Source organism: Barbus barbus, assembly GCF_936440315.1.
Source record: "Barbus barbus genome assembly, chromosome: 41".
NCBI classification, from domain to species: Eukaryota; Metazoa; Chordata; class Actinopteri; order Cypriniformes; family Cyprinidae; genus Barbus; species Barbus barbus.
Window position 1 is genome coordinate 7,157,001 of NC_136719.1, and position 25,428 is coordinate 7,182,428.

General features: G+C 36.7%; 2 protein-coding genes across 4 annotated transcripts in view; one reads left to right on the top strand and one right to left on the bottom strand.

Moving 5' to 3' along the window:
* Window positions 1-3,395: 3,395 nt before the first annotated feature.
* Window positions 3,396-10,624, top strand: LOC306860451 (baculoviral IAP repeat-containing protein 7-like). Of its 2 annotated transcripts, XM_079402179.1 has the most exons (7): window positions 3,396-4,023; window positions 5,065-5,164; window positions 5,630-5,711; window positions 5,812-5,851; window positions 7,633-7,845; window positions 9,487-9,540; window positions 9,725-10,624. In XM_079402179.1, exons 1-7 carry the CDS (start codon window positions 3,477-3,479, stop codon window positions 9,925-9,927), a joined length of 1,239 nt encoding a protein of 412 aa, XP_079258305.1. In that variant the 5' UTR covers window positions 3,396-3,476; the 3' UTR covers window positions 9,928-10,624. The 2 variants fall into 2 exon arrangements, with proteins under 2 accessions (XP_079258305.1, XP_079258306.1); XM_079402180.1 differs by lacking the exon at window positions 7,633-7,845 and having other exon boundaries at window positions 3,401-4,023; window positions 9,725-10,623.
* A 546-nt stretch (window positions 10,625-11,170) lies between these two features.
* Window positions 11,171-25,428, bottom strand: part of LOC306860149 (sodium/potassium-transporting ATPase subunit beta-1-interacting protein 3-like) — a 65,298-nt gene continuing 51,040 nt past the window's right edge. The window contains exons 5-7 of one of the 2 annotated variants that reach the window (XM_079401701.1): window positions 24,951-25,011; window positions 17,238-17,322; window positions 11,171-13,543 (exon numbers count right to left, since the gene is read on the bottom strand). In XM_079401701.1, the coding sequence (XP_079257827.1) occupies window positions 13,534-13,543; window positions 17,238-17,322; window positions 24,951-25,011 (156 nt within the window). In that variant the 3' untranslated portion in view covers window positions 11,171-13,533. The remainder of the gene's footprint in view (window positions 13,544-17,237; window positions 17,323-24,950; window positions 25,012-25,428) is intronic. The other variant, XM_079401702.1, reaches the window with a different exon arrangement.

The window sequence follows — 25,428 nt, forward strand, 5'->3', positions numbered from 1 at the left end:
GCACAATCATTGGTTCAAAAAACAAATATACTGTGAAATATCATTGAAACATAACTAGAGATCACCCACACACAAGCAACCGATAGTTTCACTGTGTCATTGTTCGTACAATCATTAAATATTGTAGAACAAAATAGGTGATACAGGTTTCATTATGGTACTACATGTACAGTAAATACATCTCTGTAAAAGTACTGCAGTAGTAGAGAGAATACTACAGGCACAGTGGAATCATTGAACAAAGTTTGTAATATATTGATGCAAAATACTACATTACAATCACAACATAGGTTTATTTGAATCAAAGCAAAAATACAGTAATTAGCTATGAAATAGAAAAGAAAGTTCTGTAAAACATCAAATGCAGTGTTCCTCAACTTGCTTGTACTGTAAGAAACAAAACAGGAGTGATTACTGTGCTTCTACATTGTCATCAACTCGGTGTTGTGGATTTGGCCACAGGTTCTCATCTACATCACAATGGATGTTTTCATTAGCCAAACATCTTGGAAAAAACCTTCGGGCATGGCGAATCCAGGCCTGACACTGGTCTGCTGTGATGTCATTGCAGGCGTCATCCATGGCCTGGAGAAGAGTGACTTGTTCATGAGGGTGCATGCCTATCATGAACCTTCCATCTCCATGCGGAGAAAAATTCCTCAATCGGGTTAAGGAAGGGAGAGTATGGGGGTAAATACAGGGTGGTAAATTGTGCATGGGCCTGAAACCATGCTTGCACCACATGAGCATGATGGAACCTGACATTGTCCCACACAATGACATAGGTCACACCTTCAGCTCTACAAACCTGATCGAGCTCATCAAGAAAGGTGACAAGGAGAGCTGCATTATATGGTCCAATATGAGGTCTGCGTCCCACCACACCATCTTCTGATATAGCCGCACACATGGTAATGTTGGCCCCACGTTGTCCAGGTACTTGGATGGTTGCCCGCTGGCCAATTAAATTCCGACCTCTCCTCCTTGTCTTGGCCAGATTAAAACCTGCCTCATCCAAATATATGAATTTGTGATGGTCGTCATCAGCATCCAGTGGAGCATGAACCAATTAGACTACAATATCCATGATGTAGCCTAATATTTTATCATAATGCTTCATCAGACACTACTGTACCACCTTTTCAGACTATTTACAGTATTGACAGTACTGCACTGTATAGATGCAGGCCCTTGTAATTGCTTGTCCAATTCTGCCAACTCGTTACTGATGACTGAGTGCACATTGTGGAATGAGTATATAAAGAGTTGATTGGGATCCAATTGCAAGAGCGTAGTGATACGTAACATGGAGCCAGCATGGGCCTTGTTTGAGAGGTGTGGGGGAACGTGGTAGAGGACAGGCACCCCTTCTGAGAGGTGGTCGTGGGCCTTGTTTGAGAGGTGTGGGGGAACGTGGTAGAGGACAGGCACCCCTTCTGAGAGGTGGTCGTGGGCCTCGTTTGAGAGGTGTGGGGGAACGTGGTAGAGGACAAGGCCACGGACCAAGACAGCGGCAGCAACAGCATAGTGTCCAATGAAATTCAGGCAATAGTTGTAGACCATGTCATAAATCATGGCATGACAATGACTGAGGCGGCTACAATGATACAACCAAACCTCAGAATGTCAACCGTGGCCTCAATCAGAACTTTCCACAATGAGAACCGGTAAGTTATCAGCATGCACTAAACATTATGCTACTCTCAATTGTCAAATGACTGCATACCAATGTTTATCACAGAATAGGTGATGTGACCAAGTGTCTTCTTACTCTAATGTTCCCTGTAGAATTGTGACCAGGCCAAATAGTGGAGGCAGAGGCAAAATTATAACTGACCAACAAGAGCAGGCTGTGGTCGATTTGGTTCGGGCCAGAAATGATATTCGCCTTACAGAAATTCGCCAGCATATCTTGGACAATGAAGACATGTTCAACAATGTGGGATCCATAAGTTTGCCGACTATTGCACGAGGCACCAGGTATCTATAAAATAACTATACCGTGTGCCTTTCGAAAGAAATGCAGACAGAGTGAAGCAAATGAGGACTGAGTATGTTCAGGTAAGTTCAGTTTCAAGATGGCTGTTGTAAAAACATCCCCAAAAATTCTACATTGGACAGATCTCTAAATCTCTTTCCAAAATGTATTTTTAGAGGGTGATGGAGCTGGATGCTGATGACGACCATCACATGATTCCACTGTGCCTGTAGTATTCTCTCTACTACTGCAGTACTTTTACAGAGATGTATTTACTGTACATGTAGTACCATAATGAAACCTGTATCACCTATTTTGTTCTATATTTAATGATTGTACGAACAATGACACAGTGAAACTATCGGTTGCTTGTGTGTGGGTGATCTATAGTTATGTTTGTTTTTTGAACCAATGATTATGCAAGATTTCTTTAAAGATGTGAATGCACAATGCAATGTTTTGAACATTAGACAGCCTGTGTTACAAGTGATAACCGTTTTGTGTCTAGAGTTGTGAAAAATGACATCAAGGTTATGAAAATAGTAGCAAAGTGATTGTAAAAAACTGTAAAAAGAAAAGACTTGCAATAAGTTTTGTGTCCCTTATCACTTATTTCATAAATAAAATGTGTGTGCATGTTTGTGTGTGTAAATATGCTTACTGAGTAATCATATACTACTTTAATAATTTAATTTCACTCTGTGTGTTGTGTGTCTGTGAGCCTATTCTCCATTTTGGATGTGTTTAACTGTCAGCCATACATCCAGATTGGCCAAGACCACCTTAAGTGCTTGAACCCCGATAATCGCTGCTTGCAGATATATTTATTATCATTATTATTATATTTGTTTTTTAAATAAACTACATTTTGTAACGTTTAAAATGATTAATTGAAAGTAGTTTGAGTGTAAGGTTTATGGGAGATGTAGGCTCAATCAAAAATAATTTTAGATATCTATGAAATTTCTACAACAACATCAATAATAATAATATAGATAATGCTTCCTGAAATACTATGAACTTTTTACTTTATCCCAAAACATTGTCAGCAAGATGTCATTTCATTTTTCATTTCATTTTGTGTTTTTATTAATTTTCTTTCAAAATAAACTAGGCAAAATTTTGTAACATGTTAAACAATATAGTTTACGTTAAGTATTAGTCAACAGTGCTTGACTGATTACTTTGGATGAGTGAAAGGTTTAGGCCTATAAAACAGCCTGAAATGTCAATTCAATTGTTATAGTTATTATTATTTACATTATTTTTTTTTTCATTACAAAAAAACATAATTATGTGACAAGTATTTGAATTATAACTATATATGCAGGCGATAGGTATGATCATGTGAAAGTTAGAGAAAATCAGCATGAAAGGCGTCTATTGTATAAATGCTATTCAGGGCTTGGCCACAGCGCAGATCATTTTAACAACTGCTTATTCTGGAAATGTGCGCGCTTTAGTAAACGGTGCTCTGTCACTGGCAATAATAGGCCATATGGCCAGCGGAGGGGGTGCTGAACCACACTTGAACAGTCTACTATGGAAGGAGAGCAGGATGAGGGGAGATCGTGGACATGAGCGCGAGAGCAGCACGCGGATCGGGATGCGGAGTGAGGAGGAGAGACTCCAGACTTTCCAAAACTGGCCCACGGACGCGCCCGTGAGTCCTGCGGAGCTGGCCCGGGCTGGCTTTCACTATCTGGGCTACTGTGACACGGTGCAGTGCTTCTGCTGCGATGGGATCCTGAGGCACTGGGTTCACGGAGACACTCCGCGAGGGGAGCATGAGAGGCACTTCCCCGCATGCGGCTTGATGCTGGGCAGGGATGTGGGCAATGTTCCGCTGGGCTCGTCTGACTCTGTGGACGGGCAGCTCTTGAGTCAGCTGCAGCGGCTGACCGTGGACGACCAGGTGTCGTCTGGCCAGGCGGTGTACCCAGAGATGGAGTCGGAGGACAGCAGACTGTCCACTTATCACAGCTGGCCCACAGGAGCATCGGTGCAGCCAGACGCGCTGGCGCAGGCGGGCTTCTTCTACACAGGTGCGTCTCAGACTACAGCAAGGATAAGAGAGATAATTTTGAGAGCAAAACAAAGTCATTGAAATGAAATCCCACACGAAATTATTATTTTTATGGGATTTTATGTGGTTCCCACTCGGCGCGGAAGAGAAACTTTCTTGCTTCTGTTTTGTGCAACCAGAGTCACGCGCCGGCAGTCACGCGCACTGTGAATGAACGGAATGAACGAGAGAGCGCGCGAACCGCTTATTATTATGATTACATGCATTCAAAAATTGCATATCACTTGCTCTCATTAAAGAACAATACAAATATGTTAACTTATAAACAGTCAAATTAAAACATAAAACAATCACGTTCACTTAGGCCTATAAAAACATTCTTTGAAATGTTAAATTGGTTTATAACTGACCAGTTTAAAGTAGGCTGTTTACTGTTTTAGAAAACTGTGTTGGAACTTTATAAAAGTTGATTAGAAATGACTTAGAACCAGGGGTGATTCTAGAATTTAGAATTTAGGTGGATATTATAATAAAATAATAATAAATAAATAAATGTTTGACTAATAGGGTAGGATGGTATACTAAACTTATTGCAGTATTGCACTGTATTGCATAGATGGGATAACATTTCAGTACTGAATAAGCCACATTCTTCCTGATCTCTCTCTCTCTCACACACACACACACACACACACACACACAAACACACACACACGCACACACACCTGTTTACTGTACAAACCCAAAATTTTACTGTTTGCATTTCTAGAACAAACCTCTTTCTTTACCTCAAGTATGCAAACTTCTTTGCCACATGCACTGTATTATGTTTTATATTTAAAGTATCATCTTCAAATGAAAATATCAACATGGTCGTTTTGTGAAGTATGCTATACAGCCCCCCTAAAAATGGCCTAGCGACGCCCATGCTTAGAATTTAGAAACTCGTAATTCTAGGGAAAAAGGTATTTTTGCAAGTTTAGATATGTATATATTCTGCACTGTATCTGTTAAATGTAATGTGTTTTTTAGAAGATGGTAATGATTGTACGTTTCTTAGGTCATGGTGACAATGTGAAGTGTTTCTTCTGTGATGGTGGTCTGAGGAACTGGGAACCGGGAGATGACCCCTGGCAGGAACACGCCAAATGGTTTCCTCAGTGAGTTTCTGTTTCTGCTTGTTTTTAGCCTGAAATGTCAGTTTCACAATCAGTCTGATGCAAGGCCTACACAGAATTCTAAGTCGAATGACTTCTGGTTATTTCCCAAGTTCCCTTAAAAATGTCCAAGAGTAGGCCTACATTTTATTAGCGTGTCCGAAATTCAGCAAACCAGACAAATTGCTTTACAGCAACAGTGCACATGTACATCCTATAGAAGCTTATTTCACAATTTGGACTTTTTTCTCACAATTTCAAGAAAAAAGTCAGAATTGCGGCATTTAAATTTAGAATTGCGAGATGCAAACATGCAATTCTAGGATTTATTTTTCTTAATTCGGAGTTTAGATCTTGCAATTCTTTTTTTGCTGCCCTGAAATAATAAATAAATAAATAAATAAGGTTATTGCAATTCTGCTCATTAATATTTGTCTCATTAATAATATTGTCTATGTGCTTCCAAAGATGTGAATATTTGCTTCAATCCAGAGGACGGGAATATGTGAGCAATGTCCAACAGTCTCACTTCAACATGAATGAGAACATGGTAAGTAATAATAACGCTCCTAACCATCAGTTTACGGTTCATTTAACAGCTATATTTGCAAGATTGCTATAGATTTGAAATGTTTTTCTTTGTTTTAAAGGGCGGATCTTCATCATTAACTGCAGGGAACATTACATCAGGCAAGTCAATCCAAAATAAGGTTTTTAAAGGTGTTTTTTAAAGAGCAGGGGTTTTCAAATGTTTAAATAAGGACCATGGACTCCAAAAATGATGATCCCCCTGCAAGGGGCTCCTCACCAAAATATAAATACAGTTTTATTTATGTTTTGATGTATAGAGCCATTTATACTGTGTAAAAAAGCATAACATCGATAATGTAAATATATTTTCAATTAATTTCAAATGTATTTGTGCAGCTTACAGCTTAAAAGTAGCTTTAATCAAAATAGAGCCATGTAATCGTAATAAAGAAAAATAATTATTTAAAAACAGATTTGCTTCTTATTTCTGTTAGAATACATTTAGTAATATTATTTCATGTCAAATTTTCCAAGCTGTGGCCACCCTGTGGCCCCTGGGGGCATCTACAGGCCCCTATTTGAAAACCCCTGACTTTACGTATTTCCTGTAATTCTTATGTCCTGTAAAATGTTCCATTGTTGTAGTGCTTGTGTTATATGGATAATCAGACTCTTATGAGTGCTTATTGCACGGCTCTCTAGAATAAATGATTCTGATTGGTCGCTTACAGCATTCTGCACTCAAATATTTCTGAATAATAACCATTGATGTGGAAATCAGTGATTCCTACATAGCTGTATGTGTATTCTGTCTCTAAAACAAGAAAATAAACTATTTTTGGGGCAAGAAGCTGTGTAATAAGCAGGAAATATCAGGTTGCATTTTGTGCTGCCATGCATTTTATGTTCCTCAGTAGTTGTTATTATTATTTTTCCAGCTCTCAAAACTTATTTTTCACCCAGGCAAAGGACCTTCTCTTCTTCTCTTTCCTCACTAACTAACAATGATGATGATCAGTGTTACTCTAACTTTCAGTCTTTTGTGATGCAGTTTTGCAGTTTTAAATGAATGTGTGCTGCTGGTAAACAAACATACAGTACCTGAACTGATTCTTTGCATAAATCACTGAATAAATTGCCCGCAGCAATATCTTGCTTTGCATAACATATCATACACACAAGCTCTTTTTATACTTCTACTTGTGAGGACCTAGAAAAGACTTTGTAGTTTCTAAATTAAGCAAATTATTACGCACTTAAAAGGAAAAGTTCACTCAAAAATGAACATTTGCTGAAAAATGTACTCACTCTCTGGCCATCCAAGGTATAGATGAGTTTGTTTCTTCATGGGAACAGATATTGAGGAATGTAGCGTTACATCACTTGCTCAGCAATGGATCCTCTGCAGTGAATGGGTGCCGTCAGAATGAGAGTCCGAACAGCTGATAAAAACATCACAATAATCCGAATGACTCCAGTCCATAAATTAATGTCTTGTTAAGTGAAAAGCTACATGTTTGTAAGAAACAAATCTACCAACACTTCAAAGAATTTCCGTCAAAATATAAGTCCTCTGTCCACAATATTGTTTTCTGCGGTGAAAAAAGCTGTTTATAGACTCTCATTCTGACGGCACCCATTTACTGCATAGGATCTATTGGTGAGCTAGTGATGTAATGCTACATTTCTCAAAATCTGTTCCGATTAATAAATAAACATATACATCTTGGATAGCGTGAGGGTGAGTGAATTTTAAGCAAATATTAATTTTTGTGTGAACTATTCCTTTAAAGCATTTTAGCACCTTTAAAACCGATTAGGCCCTTTACTACTGATTACTTGCTCACTAAGAATATTTTTGTAATTGTGGCCCTCACAAGTGAAGTGCTCAGTCCCTCTTACGCATGCACTCATGTTCCTGTGTGCTGTCCCGCTGGCAGAGGTGCTGGGTGGGCAGAACTCAGTGGCAGCAGCCATGTTGTCCCCTGTGGTGCAGGCGGTGCTGCAGATGGGTTTCCAGCACTCGCTAGTGGAGAGTCTGGTGCAGTCACGCTACCTGCTCACCGGCTCACACTACACCTCAGTCTCTGACCTGGTGACCGACGTCCTGCAGGCCGAGGAGGAGGAAAGGCAGCCAGGGGAGCCCAGACCAGGTGTTTCCAAACCCAACAAATCTCAATTACATAACCTAAAGTTTACATGGTTTAAAGGATGCTATTGACCATTGAATTTAATGCGGAGGAACACAAGGGATAGACTTACAGTCTTTACACCGTCATGTACTGTATAAAGTTTTCACAACTAACAACTTTCAAAAGTTTTACATTACTGAAAGTTTTTCCAGAAAGATGTTTCATCAGCTGAACAATCTGTATGTTGTTAAAAACAACATACAATCCATTGAACACCCCGTACTTCTATCCCTCACAACTTCATGTTCATTCCTGTCAAAAATGAAATATATGGTGCTACCCTGACTAGATAAAGGAGATAGGCTATTTGAAGGGATATTTCACCCTAAAATATAATTCAGTTATTATTTACGCACTCTGGTGTTGTTGATGTCGCATGCCCTTCTTGTTTTTTGGACCACAAAAGGAGAAATAAAAAAACAAAACATGTCTTGTTCACGCTTGTCCATATAATAGCAAAAAACGAATGTTCTCTTCAGTAATGTTAATAGAACGTTTGTTTAAAGTTATCTGGTCTTTAATAACATTATCAAAACAGTGCATCATTCATTTCTGAGTTGGATGTTCATTAAACATTACAACTTGTTTCAGGCCATTCATAGAACATTCTAAAGTAACAATCTTTTCATTTTTCTGGTAACATTTTTGTTTAGGGTCCAATTCTCACTATTAACTAGCATGCATATTACTAGCATATTGGCTGTTTATTAGTACATGCTGTTAATGCCTTATTCAGCATGACCACATTTTAGATCCCTTAATCCTATTCCATACCTAAAGTTAGCAACTATCTTACTAACTATTAATAAATAGCTCTAAATTAAGAGTTTATTGAGGTTAAAGCCATAGTTTGTAGTTACTTAATAGTGAGAATTGGTCCCCAAACTGAAGTGGGACCATGTTTTTCTTTAACGTGTGTGTAATGTAAGTTTTTAAAACATTTAAAAAACTGGACATTTTGAATATTTAGAGAACATTAAGAAACAACATTTAATAACTTAATGGGAATGTTAACAAAATGTTCTTTGAACATATTGTTAGCTGGTGACCACCTTCAAGCTTTAAAAAAGGATGCAAAGGTATCAAAATACTTTTTATTATTATTTTATTCAGATATTTGGATGAACAAACTGGAATTGAAAGTTATTTAGCAAAAATCCTGACCTTAGCATTTTTTCATTTTATAGAGCTTTATTCCATGGAACACAAAATTCTATTTTTTGTGTTCCACAGAATAAAAACAGCCCAAGATTTGCATCTTTTTTTGCATTCCACTGCACTAATTTTAATGTTTTTTTTTTTGTTGCTATTCCATATAAACAAGAATTTAATGAAGGTAATTGACCATTTTTTTGCTCTGCACCTCACTGCTTTTTCTTGCATGAGCGACATGTTTTTAATTTGCCATCAACAACATTAAATTAAAATAAGTTTTAAATACATTTGACAACCTGCATTCTTTTCCATCCTCTTGGGTCTCGCACTTGTAGAGGTGTTTTGTGTAAGCACCCCTTAAGATCTGAAATGACTTAAATTTGTGAACTTGTCTTTTCATTTTCTGATAATTCATTCCTCTAATATGTGGATGGTTTGTTCCCTCAGAGACTGTGGAGAGGCAGAGAACACCAAGAACGCAGGTCTCAGACAGGGAGAAAGGTTCATATTAACATGCTCTCGTTGCACTTATAGTGTGTGTGTGTGTGTGTGTGTGCGTTTGGGTATATCTTAATGTTCTCTCCATCTAGTAGCCTCTGGGATGAAACAGATCAAACTATCAATCATCTCAACTGACTCAGACTGATCTGAATTGTCCTAATTTGTGCATTTGTGTGTTTTCCAGTGCGATCAGACCTGAGTCCAGAGGAACAGCTGCGACAGCTTCAGGAAGAGAGGACCTGTAAGGTCTGCATGGACAAACTCGTCTCCATGGTCTTCATCCCCTGTGGCCACCTGGTCGTCTGCACTGACTGCGCAGCCAGTCTGCGCCACTGCCCCATATGCAGGGCAGTCATCCGGGGGAGTGTGCGAGCATTCATGTCATGAAGCACAAAATACGTTAATACACAGCAACAGACTGTTGCACAACAGTGTCATTACTGCACGCGGGATATCTAGTGAAACAATATTCAACAAATGTTATAAATAGCTTCCAAATCAGCATCTGTGCTCTAACACAAAGACATATTGTTTGATATTTGACTATGCATTAAAGCTACAGGGGTCCAAAAGTAAACTTCACATCTATTTAATAGTAAAATAAGTTTAAATATCATTATATATCAGTTTTAGTTAGATGCATTTTTGCTTGAAATATTAACATGCATTTCAGAATGTCATAGTAATTTGGGTTTTCCCCATAATTTATCGACAGCAGCAATTTAGCTCCAAGTACATCTGATCATCTGTACAAAAATGTTGATTAGTGACCTAAATAAAGCAGGATATTAATGATGTAAAAAAACATTGTTAATTTCCAGGTTTAAATGAGTAATCCAGATTTCTTATATGGACCCTACAGTACTTTAAAACGTTTTGCATGCTTGTAAGTTCTGGACAAAACCAAAGTTGATTTTGTGTCATGCCAAAGTGAACAGCTTTTTGTGAATTTTAAATTAAAAAAATATATATCAAATGAATTTTCAGATGGCAGTTTATAAGAGACCATATTGTATAATATTTTATTATTACTGTATTAACACATTGCACTTCTATTTTCATTAATAAAACTATTTGCATTGCACATATTTGTCAAAGCTCTGCTTCTGTTATATATTAACCCTCATACTGAGTTCCAGTTGTTTTGACCCGTAGACAATCTCCTGTTTTGAAAATGATAATGTTTTCACATTGGACTAACACCTACAGACTTTACTCGCAGAAGGTATAACAACCCACCCCCCAAAAATAGATGATTTTTTTGTATTGAATATTGCCTAAATTACACTGTTTTTATTTTTTTCACCCCAAACCTGAGGTGCTTTAACTCAGATCAACGAGGCCAATGACCAATCAGTTTCAAAAAGAAATACAAAACCTGTGGTAATTAAAAAAAAAAAAAAAAAAGGACTGACTCCAAGATTTAGTGATAGTATAGCATAACGAGAAATCTTTAAAAGGCCGGTCATTTTTGACTGGGAGCACCAAAATAGGCACAGGACAGTGATTAAATGTCTAGTTTTGATCTCTTCTATTTGCAGAGGAGGCTTGTAGGATGTTTGTCTGTTTACTCATGTTTGTGGGTCAAAGAGAGACAGAAGCACCAATTCAAACACAAACAAGACGTGTAGTCAGTAGATGAAAAGCATACTTTTATTAACAAACATCTATTTACACTCTGGTCAGCAAGCATGTGTTGATGGACAGGCAGTCAATGAAGAACTATGGAGAAGAGACCAAACACAGAAAAGAGATACAAAAGTGCTTACAAAAAAACACCAGTAAAAAGAGACAGAGACATACAGACGAGGGGAGAGGTGTGATATAAATCTATATCATTCTTTTTCTCCTTATAACACTTCTGCAGCAGACTACCATTGCTGGCCTATGGTGAATATCCTAAACTCTACAATTACAAATGTACAGGAGTATTTTCAGAGAGTGGTACAAAATGCAATTTTCCTGGTCCATAGAGTTGAGTTGTCTTGTACAGAAAGACATTGAACACTAGGGGGCAGGATAGATTCATGACCAATATGAGCGTCTAACAGAACACTGAACAAGATAACCATGTAATTAAGCTGAAAACGTTAGTTTTTGCCATTTGGTTAATTGGTAATTGCTAAAACGTCCCCTAACTTCAACATTTAAAGGAGCAGTTCACCTAAAAATGAAAAATTTTATAATTTACTCGCAATTATGTTGATACAAAACAGTTGATTTACTTCTGAGGAACACAAAAGATGTTCTGTGAAATGTTCAAGCTGCTCTTTTCCAAACAACAAACGCACAAAGCTATTGCATGACTTCAGTTGACTTTGAACATACAGTATTCATATGCACTCTTAAAGTAAGTAAAGAACAATATGAAGAACCTTTTGTGTAACAGAAAGTTTCCATGGATGTTAAAGTGTCTTCATGGAACCACAGATGCCCATAAAGAACCTTTATTTTTAAGAGTGACCACTTTTATGGTGCTTTGTTTGACTTTTTTATTTTATGGAAAAGAGCAACGTGAGCATTTTTCAAAAGTTCTCCTTTTTGCATTTCAAGGGGAAAATAAAGACTTTTAAGCAATAGCAAGGATGAACTATTCCTTCAAGACTACAATATGCCCAGTTCCACAAGCACCCAAAATGCTGGCAAAACAGTACACAGGTCTCATGATATGAAACATCTGGGATAACAAGCAACTATGTGACAATTAAAGTTAGAAAATACATAGGCTACTGACCTCTGGCCTTCACATCTCAATTTGGAAAGAAATACACAGTCTGTCTCTTCAAAACATGTCACACACACTATGATACATGTCAGGTCAGTCATTTGTGCTTTGAGGTTTTTGTTTCCAGTAAACAGTTACAGTAGCTCTGCATCTACAGTGAAAGACATTGACAGCCACTCAACCGCTACTCGTATTCATAGAACGACATGCTGACGATTTGTTCACAAACTAATATTTGATTACAAGCACCGTTCAGATGAAAGAACCGTTTTCTGTTTCATAACATCAGCCGGTCCTGTTATAATATCAATTATGAAAACAGTATGAGGTTCTGTAATAACTGTACTGCCGGTACTGACAGAGGAAGCCCAAACTAGTCTCTGTTCCATCTAAAGGCTGATACAAACACATTGTGCAATAAATGATGATTAGCAACATTAAAAATACTGACAGCATGCACAGTAACCCCAAAACACTCAAGTCACACTTAAAATGCACAAATTTCATTGCATTAGATGCGAATCAATTAATAAACATCTGAAAACAAATCAGCCAGATGTATATTTGATCTAATTGAATGACTATTATACATTGTTTAGTGTGATTTGAGTGTCTAAATACAGAGATTTGGGGTTCACTGCATATAAATCAAGTCTTAAAACAAACAAAAAAAGACTAAAACTGAATTTTACAGTGAAATATGAGAATTGTACATCACACTATGACACAAAACAACTCAGAAAAGCTCTAATTGTTTCTTGTATTTATATTTTACACTTCCCTTGCTTCTATTTTTGACTGCCACAGGAGGCCAGCTTGCTTTGTCTTTTTGTTTTTTGGGCCGCACCCGTTTTCCTCCTCTCGGCTCCCTGCTCGGTTTTACTGGGCAAATCCTGTGTGAAGGTAAACAGCACACAATGGCCCTCCTCCACACACACAAACAGAGCTGGAACTCGGTGAACCTCAACATCTGAACTCCCCTTGAATAACTCAAACGCATGGACCACACACCACACCAACACAATACTGGGCCTTTTTGTTTAGATATGTTATACATCCACTTGTAAGAGCGTCTAAATGAGGCAGCTGGAGCAATGTGCCAGAGCGTCTGATGGAGCAGAGCCGGGAATCAGAGAGCCAACTCTCCAGTGCTCCAGAAAGGGCTGATTTAGGGCGATTAGGAAGCGTTTTAAACAGAGGAGAGGCAGGAGGTGAGGAGCAGAGAGGAGGAATGGGCAGAGCGGCTCTTCTTCACAACACACTTTCATTTACGAAGACCTGAAAAACACAAAAAGAAATGTCATTAGAGTCAACCGATATATCAGCTTAACAGATCATTTTGGCACTGATAGTTGCTTTCTGCTGCTGCTGGTTGTTATTTGGAGTGTTCTGTGATTAATTGTGTTTATCACTTCTTTCTTTTATGGTATTTTATTATGAGATTGCTATTTTAAGTTACTTTTCGGTTCAGTTTAAATGTATACACTACCTTTCAAATGCCTGGGGTCAATTTGGTTAGAAAAATTAATAAATGTATACGTTTATTCAGCAAGGATGCATTAAATTGATTGAAGTTGACCATAAAAATATTACAAAAATATTATAATTTTATAGAAGATTTCAAATAAATGCTGTTCTTTTGAACTTATTCACAAAGAATCCTAAATGTTTAATTCATAATATAATATGATATAATAAAATTAATAAACTGCAAAAATATCAAGCAGCACAACTGTTTTCAAAATTGATTTCAGTGTAGTAAAGTCTGCTGAAAACTGAGCTTTTCATAACAGGAAAAAAAAAAATATAACAGAAAAAATAGTTTTAAATATATAAAAAAGACAGGTATTTTAAATAGCAATGATATTTCACAATATTACAGTTTTACTGTATTTATGATCAAATAAATGCTGCCTTCACACAGTAGTGTATCTCAACTTTTATTCTATTTAATAATTACAAAACATTTGCATGGATATATCATTATTTGTTAAATGTGTAATAAAGTTTAGCACCGTTTGACATTAAGTGGAAAGTTTTCATTCATATTTTTGACAATCATATTAACTATCAGCTTATTAATTGGTTTATTGGCCTATTTTCCCATCTTAAATATTGGTATTAACAAAATCCACTTTCAATCAACCTCTAATTACAGTACTAAAAGTTCAGACTTACTTGTGAATGCACACACACACACACACACACAGAGAGAGACACCTTCTGGGTGATTTATTAAACTCCCTATGATGGTGAAACGGTTGTGTATCTAGAGACATGACAGGTACTTCACTCATTTGCAACTAGTCTGATTAAACTGTCATGAAAAATGTCCCTGGGGCAAATATAATGTGTTTAGCACCTCCATGTGCACATATTGAAAAGGCTTCTTCTGCACACACTCATTACAGAGCCTGCATAATTTAAGGCTTATTAAAATGAGGCCAGGACCGGTCTCAGAGGAACCACTCCACTGATCCAAATTTCCCATAAAACTCATACTGTAAGATCGAGGGTATATAGCAGCAGGTAGCAGGAGATCAAGACCCGTTCAGTCATAAAAGCATTTACAGAGGGATTTATAGTTCCCCTCTACAAGAGATGAACAGGCCTGTCACACTGTCAGAACTTTCTTCTTTGGAGTAAAACACAAGTAGGTCTATAATACCTCGAGCATTCACATTAATATCAATGGCAGTTGCTCAAATAGCCCCTTGGAAGCATATGACTTGTGTTGCTGTCTCTGCTTGAGGGCACTCGATGGTTCGGAGGTAATTTCTTTCAGCCAATCACCTGAGCCATAACTGTCATGTGACTAATCACTCTGGAGCCGGAGGAAAATTACATCCTGACAACATTGACTGGTTGATAAATCCACAGGAACACACACACACACACACACACACACACACACACACACACAATCCCAAAGATTCAGTAGTGACTATCCTGAGCTGTGAGTCTTTCCCCAGAGTGGTGGAGCTATATGTATAATGCTTAAGAGAAAGATAAAACTATGTTAAAAGAACACAATATTTTATTTATTAATATATTTATGTATTTACATCTATATATTATTTATATATTTAAGGCTTTCTTTGTTCGTTTTTGTTTTAAATTTACTATTGTATGGCTGATTGTTTGTTGACATCACTGTCCATGTTTAGAAGTAAAAAAAATAAATAATAAAGTATAAAAATTACTAAATTATTAAAAAATTTCATATAAAAATGCCTACTGCTGAAACATCCAGACACAAAGAACAAAGACTCGACTGCTAAGGGAAAGAGTTACTTTTCAAGTGTCCACACTTGGTTTCAGTCTTTATAAGAGCCAACTAACGCTTCAAATTACAATAGTAAAATGAAATATTTAAATACATTTTTACTTGACGTTTTAACGTTTGAAAGCTTTGAGCCTTGAGCTTTTAGCGTCAAATTCTCAAGCTTTTATTTTGACAGAACACCGATGAATGCTGTCATTTACTATTGCAACGCGAATGTGAATATAAACACAGAGCACACTGCATTCCCAGATTCACACATTAATGCAGTGCTTAATTAATGCATTATTAGCTTTTTATTAATTCATAAAGCCTTGTTTGGGAAACCCTGACTTCTATGATTTACAATGATTCATGGGATGATTAATTAATTCCTGTTTATAACGCTGTAATGTTATGATCCATTTTAGAGCTAGTTGGTTTGGATTAAGGCTTTAAAAAATCTTTTTAATACAATACGTTCTTTGATCTTCTTTAATATTGTTCAGTGTAATAAGAGAACACGCAGTCTCAAATGAAAACAGCGTCCCCAGACTACTACTGTAAGTCTGAAACTAAATCACAAATATGAGTTATTCTGAACAAAACTTTTCTAGCACGATGAATACATGGCCAGACACATTTACACGTCAATAACCCGCTCGGTTTTCAGCAGTCTGACTCATTCAGCCGCAGAAAGCAGGGCAGACTATTATTCTCAAGAAGATGCTAATAGTCTAGTTGGCACAACTAATGATGAAAGCGAGGAAAGTTGGCCAAACTTTGCGCCGCTTCCGACTGCCAGCCTTTAAAATGAGATCTGACCTTAAAAAGGTTCTGCCGTACATAAACAATAAAAGTGCTGGCATAGATCTCATGTTAAAAATGAAACTGAACTGGAAGCACATCAACACACTGGCATTTAAAAACTAGAGTTAAACTAGAGAGCTTTAACAAATATTCCACATGCAACATTTAACAATAACAATACAAAAATGTCCACGCTGATATAAAAGCTCCTTTACTGTTCGTATGAGCTTCCCACTGTTTGACTAATCCCTCACTGGACGAGATCAGAATGCTTAATGAATGGACTAATTAAGAACTTACACTAATTAAAAGAAACTAACTTTAATTAATGCTTCAGATAAGGGGCAAGCGGGGACAAATGTAAGAATCTATTTGACTTAACTCGTGCACACAGTGTTTGATTGGATTCACATTCCCACACACATTTTACTTTTAAATGGGGACATACAATAGACATCTAAATTGTTTTTATAACAGCTGTAAATTAAACCTACTAATTAAAAACTCTCAATAATTACTATAATTATTTTAATTTATAATACTTTTATACTACAGGGCTGTTGAATGCTTGAATCTGATTGGCTGATGAAAGGTGTGCAATTAGCGTCAAGGAAATGAACGGCTAAAGTAGTTCCAGGTGTGTCTTGATTTCACTTAATTAATTTGGCCACAAAATGAATAATCCCATCGTCAATTATTCCTTACATATTTTACATTACTTATGAAACAATTTTCAAACTGATGATATCTTTAAATGTCCTCAATAGGAGGTTTTATCAGATTTTCCTCACATGTGGTACATAGACTACACCCCCCCCCCCCCCGCCCCCCCCACCACACACACACACACACACACACACACACACACACACACACACACACACACACACTGGTACTTACTGATGCATGGGCTTTAACAGAAGATGAGATGGTTTCTCATTGACATGGTAGAGTGGGAATGGGTCAAATCCACCAATAAAATCAACTGAAAACCAAACAAAAGATGAAATTAAAGAATGAAAAGAAATGAAACAGGAAAATGAGCCATGAAGAGAACAAATGAAACATGAAATGATAATCGCCATGTAAAAACCACTAACAGACATAATGCATGACAGAAATATGAATAATGTGAACATTAACGCTGGAATATCGACTATGACACTTCACATTACACAAATCAGACAATTATTAACAATGAACAGTGTGTACATATGAAATGTGATATGATATAACTCTTCATCTAAGTTTGACTAAAATTCTAGTACATTAAGTTTTTTTTTTCTCTATCTGTACAAAACTCTATTCGATTTTACTCCCTCTCTCTCTCTCTCTCTCTCTCTCACACACACTCACACACACACACACACACACACACACAAACACACACACACAGAGAGAGACAGAGGAATGAATAAGAGGTTTGAATGATTTTCATTATCAGATGACTGGCTTCATTCAGCCCGGTTCTCCACACGGAGAATACAGACACACACACACACACACACACACTCATTCCTAACTTATATACAGAAAAAAAAAAAAAAGAGAGATCATCCCCGCATCCCAATTCCAATAGCACCTATTTTAAATATAAATAAGTATGTGAGATTAGAATGAGCCCCAAAGCACAGCATGTTGAAAATAGTGTGCAAATGTGTCCAAATCGTGTATGATTTCTGCTGGGAATTTTGAAATATGCATTGCACACTGAAGTTTGAGAGTTCAAGAGATTGTTTACTCATAAATTACAATTGTCATCTTGTATTCACCTTTATTCATTCTGATCTCACATTACTGACTTTCTATTGTGAACACAAATAGCCATTCATGTCCATGCAAATAAATTTATGTTTAATAATGAAGGAATTAGCTAGACTCTAATAAGATGGCCCAGTTATCAGAGGCACTTTGATAAGAACACATTTTAGTGCATACTTGGATAGTAGGTGAATTGCGATATGCTGTAAGTGAACGTGTTTTAGCTGTGAAAGCACAAACAAACCTTTCAGTCAATCCATAAAACCGCAGCAGACGGCAATCTCAAGAGCAATTTCACCTACATGTTTACACACATTAAACATACAGCAGGCTGGAAAATAGCAGGGCAGGTTTGTTTATCACAAACGACAGGCTTTGAGCTCATAATGTGTCATTAGTGTTTGCAGGATCCGTGGTGCTCCAGAGACCATGAGCGGCGCTGCTATGTGAGGAATGCTGGCAAGCCAGAAGTTATTCCTACTAATGTGAGTAAATGGACAACTTCACACATACTTCATACTTTAAGACTTGTTTAAATGGTTGGTTCACCCATAAATGAAATTCTGTCAGCGTTTTCATGTCTCGTAAGACTCTGGTCAATCTTCGAAGTTATTAAGAAAATTAAGAAACACTTAAAATATTGAAAAAATATTTTTTAATATAACCTGAGAGGTTTATGTCCCTCCATTAAAAATCCAAAACGTAGAAGAGCCAAAAAGATCATAAATGCATCATTCAAATCTATATGAATCTAATGGTTTGATGGTTCTAATAAATATAAATGATCAACTTCAAATAAGAGACATACAACACTACTAAAATTTTATAATAGAATTAAATCAAGCTATGAACAAAATGTCAGAAGAGGAAAGGTCAGTAATGATGATATTCTTTTTAAATTTTAAAAGTAAATAGCAAATTCATTATTGTATTGTCTGTCCAAACATTCTATCAGCTGGGGATAATTGTGTGATACTGTATAATTAACTATATACTGGTTAAAAGACATATTTGCATATGCAGACCTTTTCTGCGGTGGAGAACGTGCCTTATAGACAAATGAATCTGAAGTGAGAGGAGGCGGAAAACTGTAGTACAACTGTTCAGAAGTTACCCGGTAGGCCGCTATTCATTTTCAAAAAGAGAGGTGGGTGGAATGAATAGCAGTCACAATACTGTGAAGATACCTCAGTTGAGTGAGAGAAGTTGAGTGCATGTCTCAATGTATGCCGATCTGAGAGCACTCTCTCCATAAGCAACTGCCTATATCGTCCAGGTATATAATATTTGGTAACACTTTAGAAGAGGGAACACATATTAAGAGTTTTCCCTGAACAAACTCTTAATTTGCTGCTTATTAATACTTAGTAATGTAGTGACCAATATGCTAGTAATAAGCATGCTAAAAAGCAACTACTTAATAGTGAGATCTGGTCCTTAAAATAAAGTGTTTTCAAATATTTTCATCTTATGGCCAATAATTGCTAAATGATATTAAAATGTATGCTATTTAAAGTAGTTTGTATAAACGATATAAAACATTAAATCACTAAAATCTCAAATTAACCATTTAAATACTATTTGTGAATTTAGGCATCACAAGTTTATAATGTATACTATGAAAAATTAAAATTATTTGCTAAAGATTTCATTAAACAGTGTGACTATGTTTTTAAAGATTGACTTGAATTGAGCATTAGACATCAAACAATCTAAAAAAAACAAAAACGTAGATGTGCATTAAATAAATGAAAAATATGGGTAACACTTCAGTATCGGGACTATTTCTCACTATTAACTAGTTGCTTATTAGCATGCCTATTATTAAAATAGTGGCTGTTTATTAGTGCTTATAAAGAACATATTCTGCATCCCCAATCCTTCCCAATACCTAAACTTAATATCTACTTTACTAACTATTAATAAGGAGCAAATTAGGAGGTTGAGGCAAAAGTCGTAGTTAATGTTTGTTAATTGCGATAATTGAACCTTAAATTAAAGTGTGGCCAAAATATGCAATACCATTCAAAAGTTTGGAGGCAATAAGATTATCTTTAATGTTTTAGAAAGAAGTCTCTTATGTTTAAAAAAAAAAAAAGACAGCAAAAACAGTAATTTTGTAAAATATTATTACAAACTGTTTTCTATTGTAATCTATTTTAAAATATCATTCATTGCTGTGATAAAAAGCTGAATTTTCAGCATCATTACTCAGTCTTCAGTGTCACATGATCCTTCAGAAATCATTCCAATATGCTGATTTGCTGCTCAAGAAACATTTATTATTATCAGTGTTGAAAACACTTATGCTGCTTAATTTTCTTTCTTTAACCCTAAACTGTAGTGTAATCAACCAATACTACATAAAAATAAAATTTTGGTTAAGAACTGATATGATACTGAACTATATAGCAAGAGTTTAAACCATGTCAGCTTGGCCTTGCATTACAATTAGAAATCACATAGAGCTCAAGCAAATAAAACAACTCGAGTTCACATAAAATATTCTCTTTGACTCTATACGCTATGTGTGTGTCCCTATCTCTCTCCTCAGCTTTTACCTGTCTCTCTCTCCCCTGCATAATGTAACGCACGTACATCGGGGAAGCACTCATGCTAACATTCAGCTCTACACTATTTTGACCCACTTTCATAAAAAGCCTGCATAGGAATCTGCTCAGCACTGATAACCAACCAGACACTTGAGGTCCCACACACATTCTCTCTCCTGTTCCTGCTCTGATGTGAAGCCAGGTTTGCATTTTCTTTTGGTAAAGGCAGGTCTGAGAGAGGATCCGGGCTTAGATCAGTACTCAAGAGCCCACACGTCCCTAGAGCTGGCAGAAGGGCCGGTCTGTCCGCTGTGATTAGATTAGATTCACACCGCAGCAAAGTGACTGCTGCTGCTTTTAATGAGCCAGTGATAACAGTGGGACTGCGACTACAATCTAATTATGGATGCAAGTCATTTAAAACAGAAAGAAAGAGTGAGTGAGATGAGAAGGAAGGGCGGACAAGGCAGGAGAAGAATCCATGGATAAAAATGAAGCCTGACACATTATTATTCAAATCACCTGTAGAGAGAGAGAGAGTGTTAGAGACAGACAGAGAGAGGGAAACTTCAGAGCAGTGGAGAAATTAATCCTCGACTTCAAATGAGCGTGTAAATGAACCACACACAGCTTTGCATGATAGAAAATAGACCCACTGGGCTGCTTACACACACACACAAGTCTGTACTTCCAATGGCAATGTAGCATGACGAAAGGAAAAAAGGATTTAGCCTACAAATTCTAACTTACCCACAACCTCAAGTCAACAATCATCTCCCTTAGATACCTAAAATACATATTTTATTTTAGGAGAAGTACAGTATCTGAGGTGAAGTTGGTGCTTTAATGGTCTGCACTTTAAGTCACAGACCTATAAATCCACACTTCATTGCTTGATTCTTTCTAACACTTTCCAGTCATTGCCTTCACAAGTAAATAATGCTGGGGAAGCGATAATGGCAACTTGGCAATGTAAAGTGCCTCATCTACAGCCTAAAAAGTATTATCATAACTTGTTGAAACTATAATTATAAAAATATAATGGCGAAGAGTAGTAATATTATATTATTACTATAGTATAATATATATATATATTTAACAAAATATTATGGTGTACACGTATTGTAATAAAATTAATGTTATTTTTCATACACTAAAAGATGTAAATCGCTTATTTTGAATCAAATGATTTCTATGAACCAATAATGAACAAATCGATTCTCTAAAATGAATCAGACTTCCCAAAACTTCATATGTGAAAGATTTAACATTTTACAGCACAGTCTAGTTTGCTGTATGGGCTGCAAAACAATTAATTGCAATTAATCACATTCAAAATAAAAGTTTATGTTTACATACTATATGTGTGTGTAAAATAACTAACAAAAATAACTTAGCTTATTCAAAATTCTTCTCCCCGAGTTACCATCTTCTGCCATTTTGGAGAGTACCCCAGAACGTAATCAACATAATCAGCGTTGTTAACTTTCAGTAGACAGCGCACGCATGCTGAACGTAAACAATGCTGATTACGTTGATTACGTTCTGGGGTACTCTCCAAAATGACGAAAGACGGTAACTCGGAGAGAAGAATTGCTGTATAAATTAGCCTATGTTGTTTTTGTTTTCTTTGCGCACAAAAACTATTTTTGTAGCTTCGTAAAAATACGGTTGAACCCCTGATGTCACATGGACTATTTTACCGATGCCCTTGCTACGTCTGTGCGTTGATCGTGGTAATATCCTTGCTGTCTATGGAGGGTCAGAGAGTTCTCAGATCCCATAAAAATATCTTAATTTCTGCTCCGAAGATGAACGAAGGTCTTGCGGGTTTGGAATGACATGAGGGTGAGTAATTAATGACAATTTTCATTTTTGGCTGAACTATCCCTTTAAAAAAAAGGTGGATAAAGTTGCGGCTGGACAAACGTGGACAAATACTGTTATTCGAAGTACTGAAAATGTAGCTACTGTAAATTACTTTTCCAAATTTTCATTAGTGCAACTATGTTTTGCTACTTGCTATTCCTGATCAGTTTAAGGGTGCTTTCGTTCTAGAAAGCATTTAATTGGACAAAAAATTTAAGACCGTGTCTTAATATATCTTCAGTCTAGAAGATATTATTCAGTATTTCCAAATGCTTCAATGTGTTAAAAGTTTATTTTTCCAACTTTTAGCAGTGTACTAGCATACAGATGTCCTTAAAACTAACAGGCATGAAAGCCACCAAACGGACATTTTGATTTCATGCGTTCTTTAAATCTCCGGGGCTATGAAGCAACCTCGGAGCAATAAAACTGTCCTCGGCGTACTTATAATCACTTTGATGTTGAGTTCACCCGAGCACATGTGCATGATAAAATACAAGCAGACACGCAGCCTGTTCTCGATGAATGATGATGCTCAAAAGTCATTGGAAAACAAAAGCAAACAAGAATTGAAAGTAATAGATAAAAAAGTTGACCAATTCTCTGCAGTCTAATCCTTTTTATCCATAAGGTATATTCCTCCAGGGAATGTTCAGCAGTGGTAAATGAAAGAACGGTATTCCTACTTTTTTGGAAGAGGGGAGAACATTAATAGTCAGCGGAGGGCCGGTGTTTGACCTGTACAAACATGGCATTGGCTTATCTCATCCCCTTGGCTTCACTCTGGTCCTTTCCCTCTTAGTGAGGCTGTTGAAGCCTATTCTGCCGAGAGCAAATAATTTGCTGTGTATATGCACTGTGAACAATATTTTGAAACTGAAGTGAATTCGAACAGACCTATTCAATTCAGGACAAAAATTCCAAAGAAGTAAGAATTCCAGAAGAAAACAGCGCACCTATCACTGCAAACAGCATCTATACAACACTGCAATGCACTTTCTTTACCTGGCAAACCCTAATCTGATTGTTTATCAGATTTATCTGGCAAACTCTAATCTTTGCTGCTTCTGGCATCTTCCAAGAGTGTTATAGACACACATTCAGATTTCCCACACAAACACAACCCAGGCTCGATGGAAAAAAATTTGCCTGGGGTGATATTTCTGAAAAATAATAATAGGTTGCTTCTTGCATGTTTCATGACACTTTCAAAGTGAAATTTCCAGTGAGTGGCACCAAAAGTGCTTTCTCTCTGATGAATCTGGCAATTTTATTATGCTGGTTGTTGTATGCATCATGACAGTTTTTAAATGAAATTTCCAGGTGAGTGCCACTAAAAACTTAATGCTATCACATTTGAATATAATGTACCACCTATGATAAACCTGACCTTAAACCTAACTGATAATGTTGAAAAAACAGCAAACAAGATAAAAACACGTTTGCTGTTGCAGACACGTAATTTTAGCTTGGTTCTTCAAGTCTTTCAGCTGTTTTATTACAACTCATGATTCACAGGATTCGCAAAGCACTCTACATCTCAAGGGCAACGCTGTACCAGGTGCACTACAGAGCAAGTTTACTATGTCAGAAGATCCATACATATGGAGCTAGTTATACGATGCAAACATGAAAATATATTAGTTTACCAATCATGCACAATGGCCATACTGAGAATGTTTTGGCTTCACTTTTCTATAGCGTCGTCCATCTTTTTTACAGTCTATGGAATATTACTGTGCAAGGAACCATGTGAAAAAAGTCTTTATTAGCAATAATCATAATATGTGTGAAAAGGAATAAAAGTTATTGATGTTTTACTGCCACTAGTATTCATTTCAGATTAAAACAATAGTAAATTAGGTATAGGTGTATATACATAGGTGTATATACATATATATAGGTATAGGATGTATAAGTATGTTTTTAGAGTTTTAACAAAATGGAAGTAAAGGCACATTTTCCAATGTGTATTTGTAGCAAAAAAATGCTTTCAACTCGAAATCCACTTAAACTTTTAGGCACACTTACAAAAACAGTTGAGTTGAGTAATACAGCGTTTTTTACTAAATGTATGAGAGTAGTGTGCTCCCTCTCACATGGATCAAAAAATGGGTTTAACATCCATATTTCATATTCTTCAACATTGATAATTCATACTGTTTAGATATATTTTCACAAAACAAAGCTTGAAGGACACAGAGCCATCATCTCCTGAATGTTTATGTAAGACTATAATCAGACAGACACATTTCTTTAAAATTGGTAGTGTCTGTTTTGGACACATAAACATGGGGAAGAATGTGTCACACACACACACACACACACACACACATTTTGACCTGAGCAGATAGATATCACCCCTCCACACCAGCAGAACTACTGCCAACCAGACATACGGGCACGATAGGAGATAAGAGAAGATACTCACAGCTGTCCTCCTCCTCTGTGATGACACTGATGACGTAGCAGGCGTAGATGAAACCCAGCAGCTGAGGAGACAAACACAAACACATCAGTGTATCGACAGAGACTGACAGCACAAAGAGCACAAAAGACAAACATCAGACTCGGTCAGATCTTCTGAACCGTCTTTTCACCTTTCACTTTCGACTCGTGTCTTCACCTTACGTCAGTACATCATTATTCTGTAGCTAGATTTTTATATTTTTGTGATTGCCTGGACAAAAATATCCTGTGATTCTAGGGTGATGTGGGTGGTCGCCAGGGTGTTGCCATGCAGTTGCTATGGTGTTCCGAGCGCTTATCACATTGGTATTTCATTTAATTCATGTTTTGGGTGGTTGTTTGGACATTATTAGGTTGCTAGGACGTCGCTATGCAATTGATAGGCATTTTGAGTTGTCTAAGTGGTTACTAGGGTATTTTGAGTAATTGTTAAGGCGTTG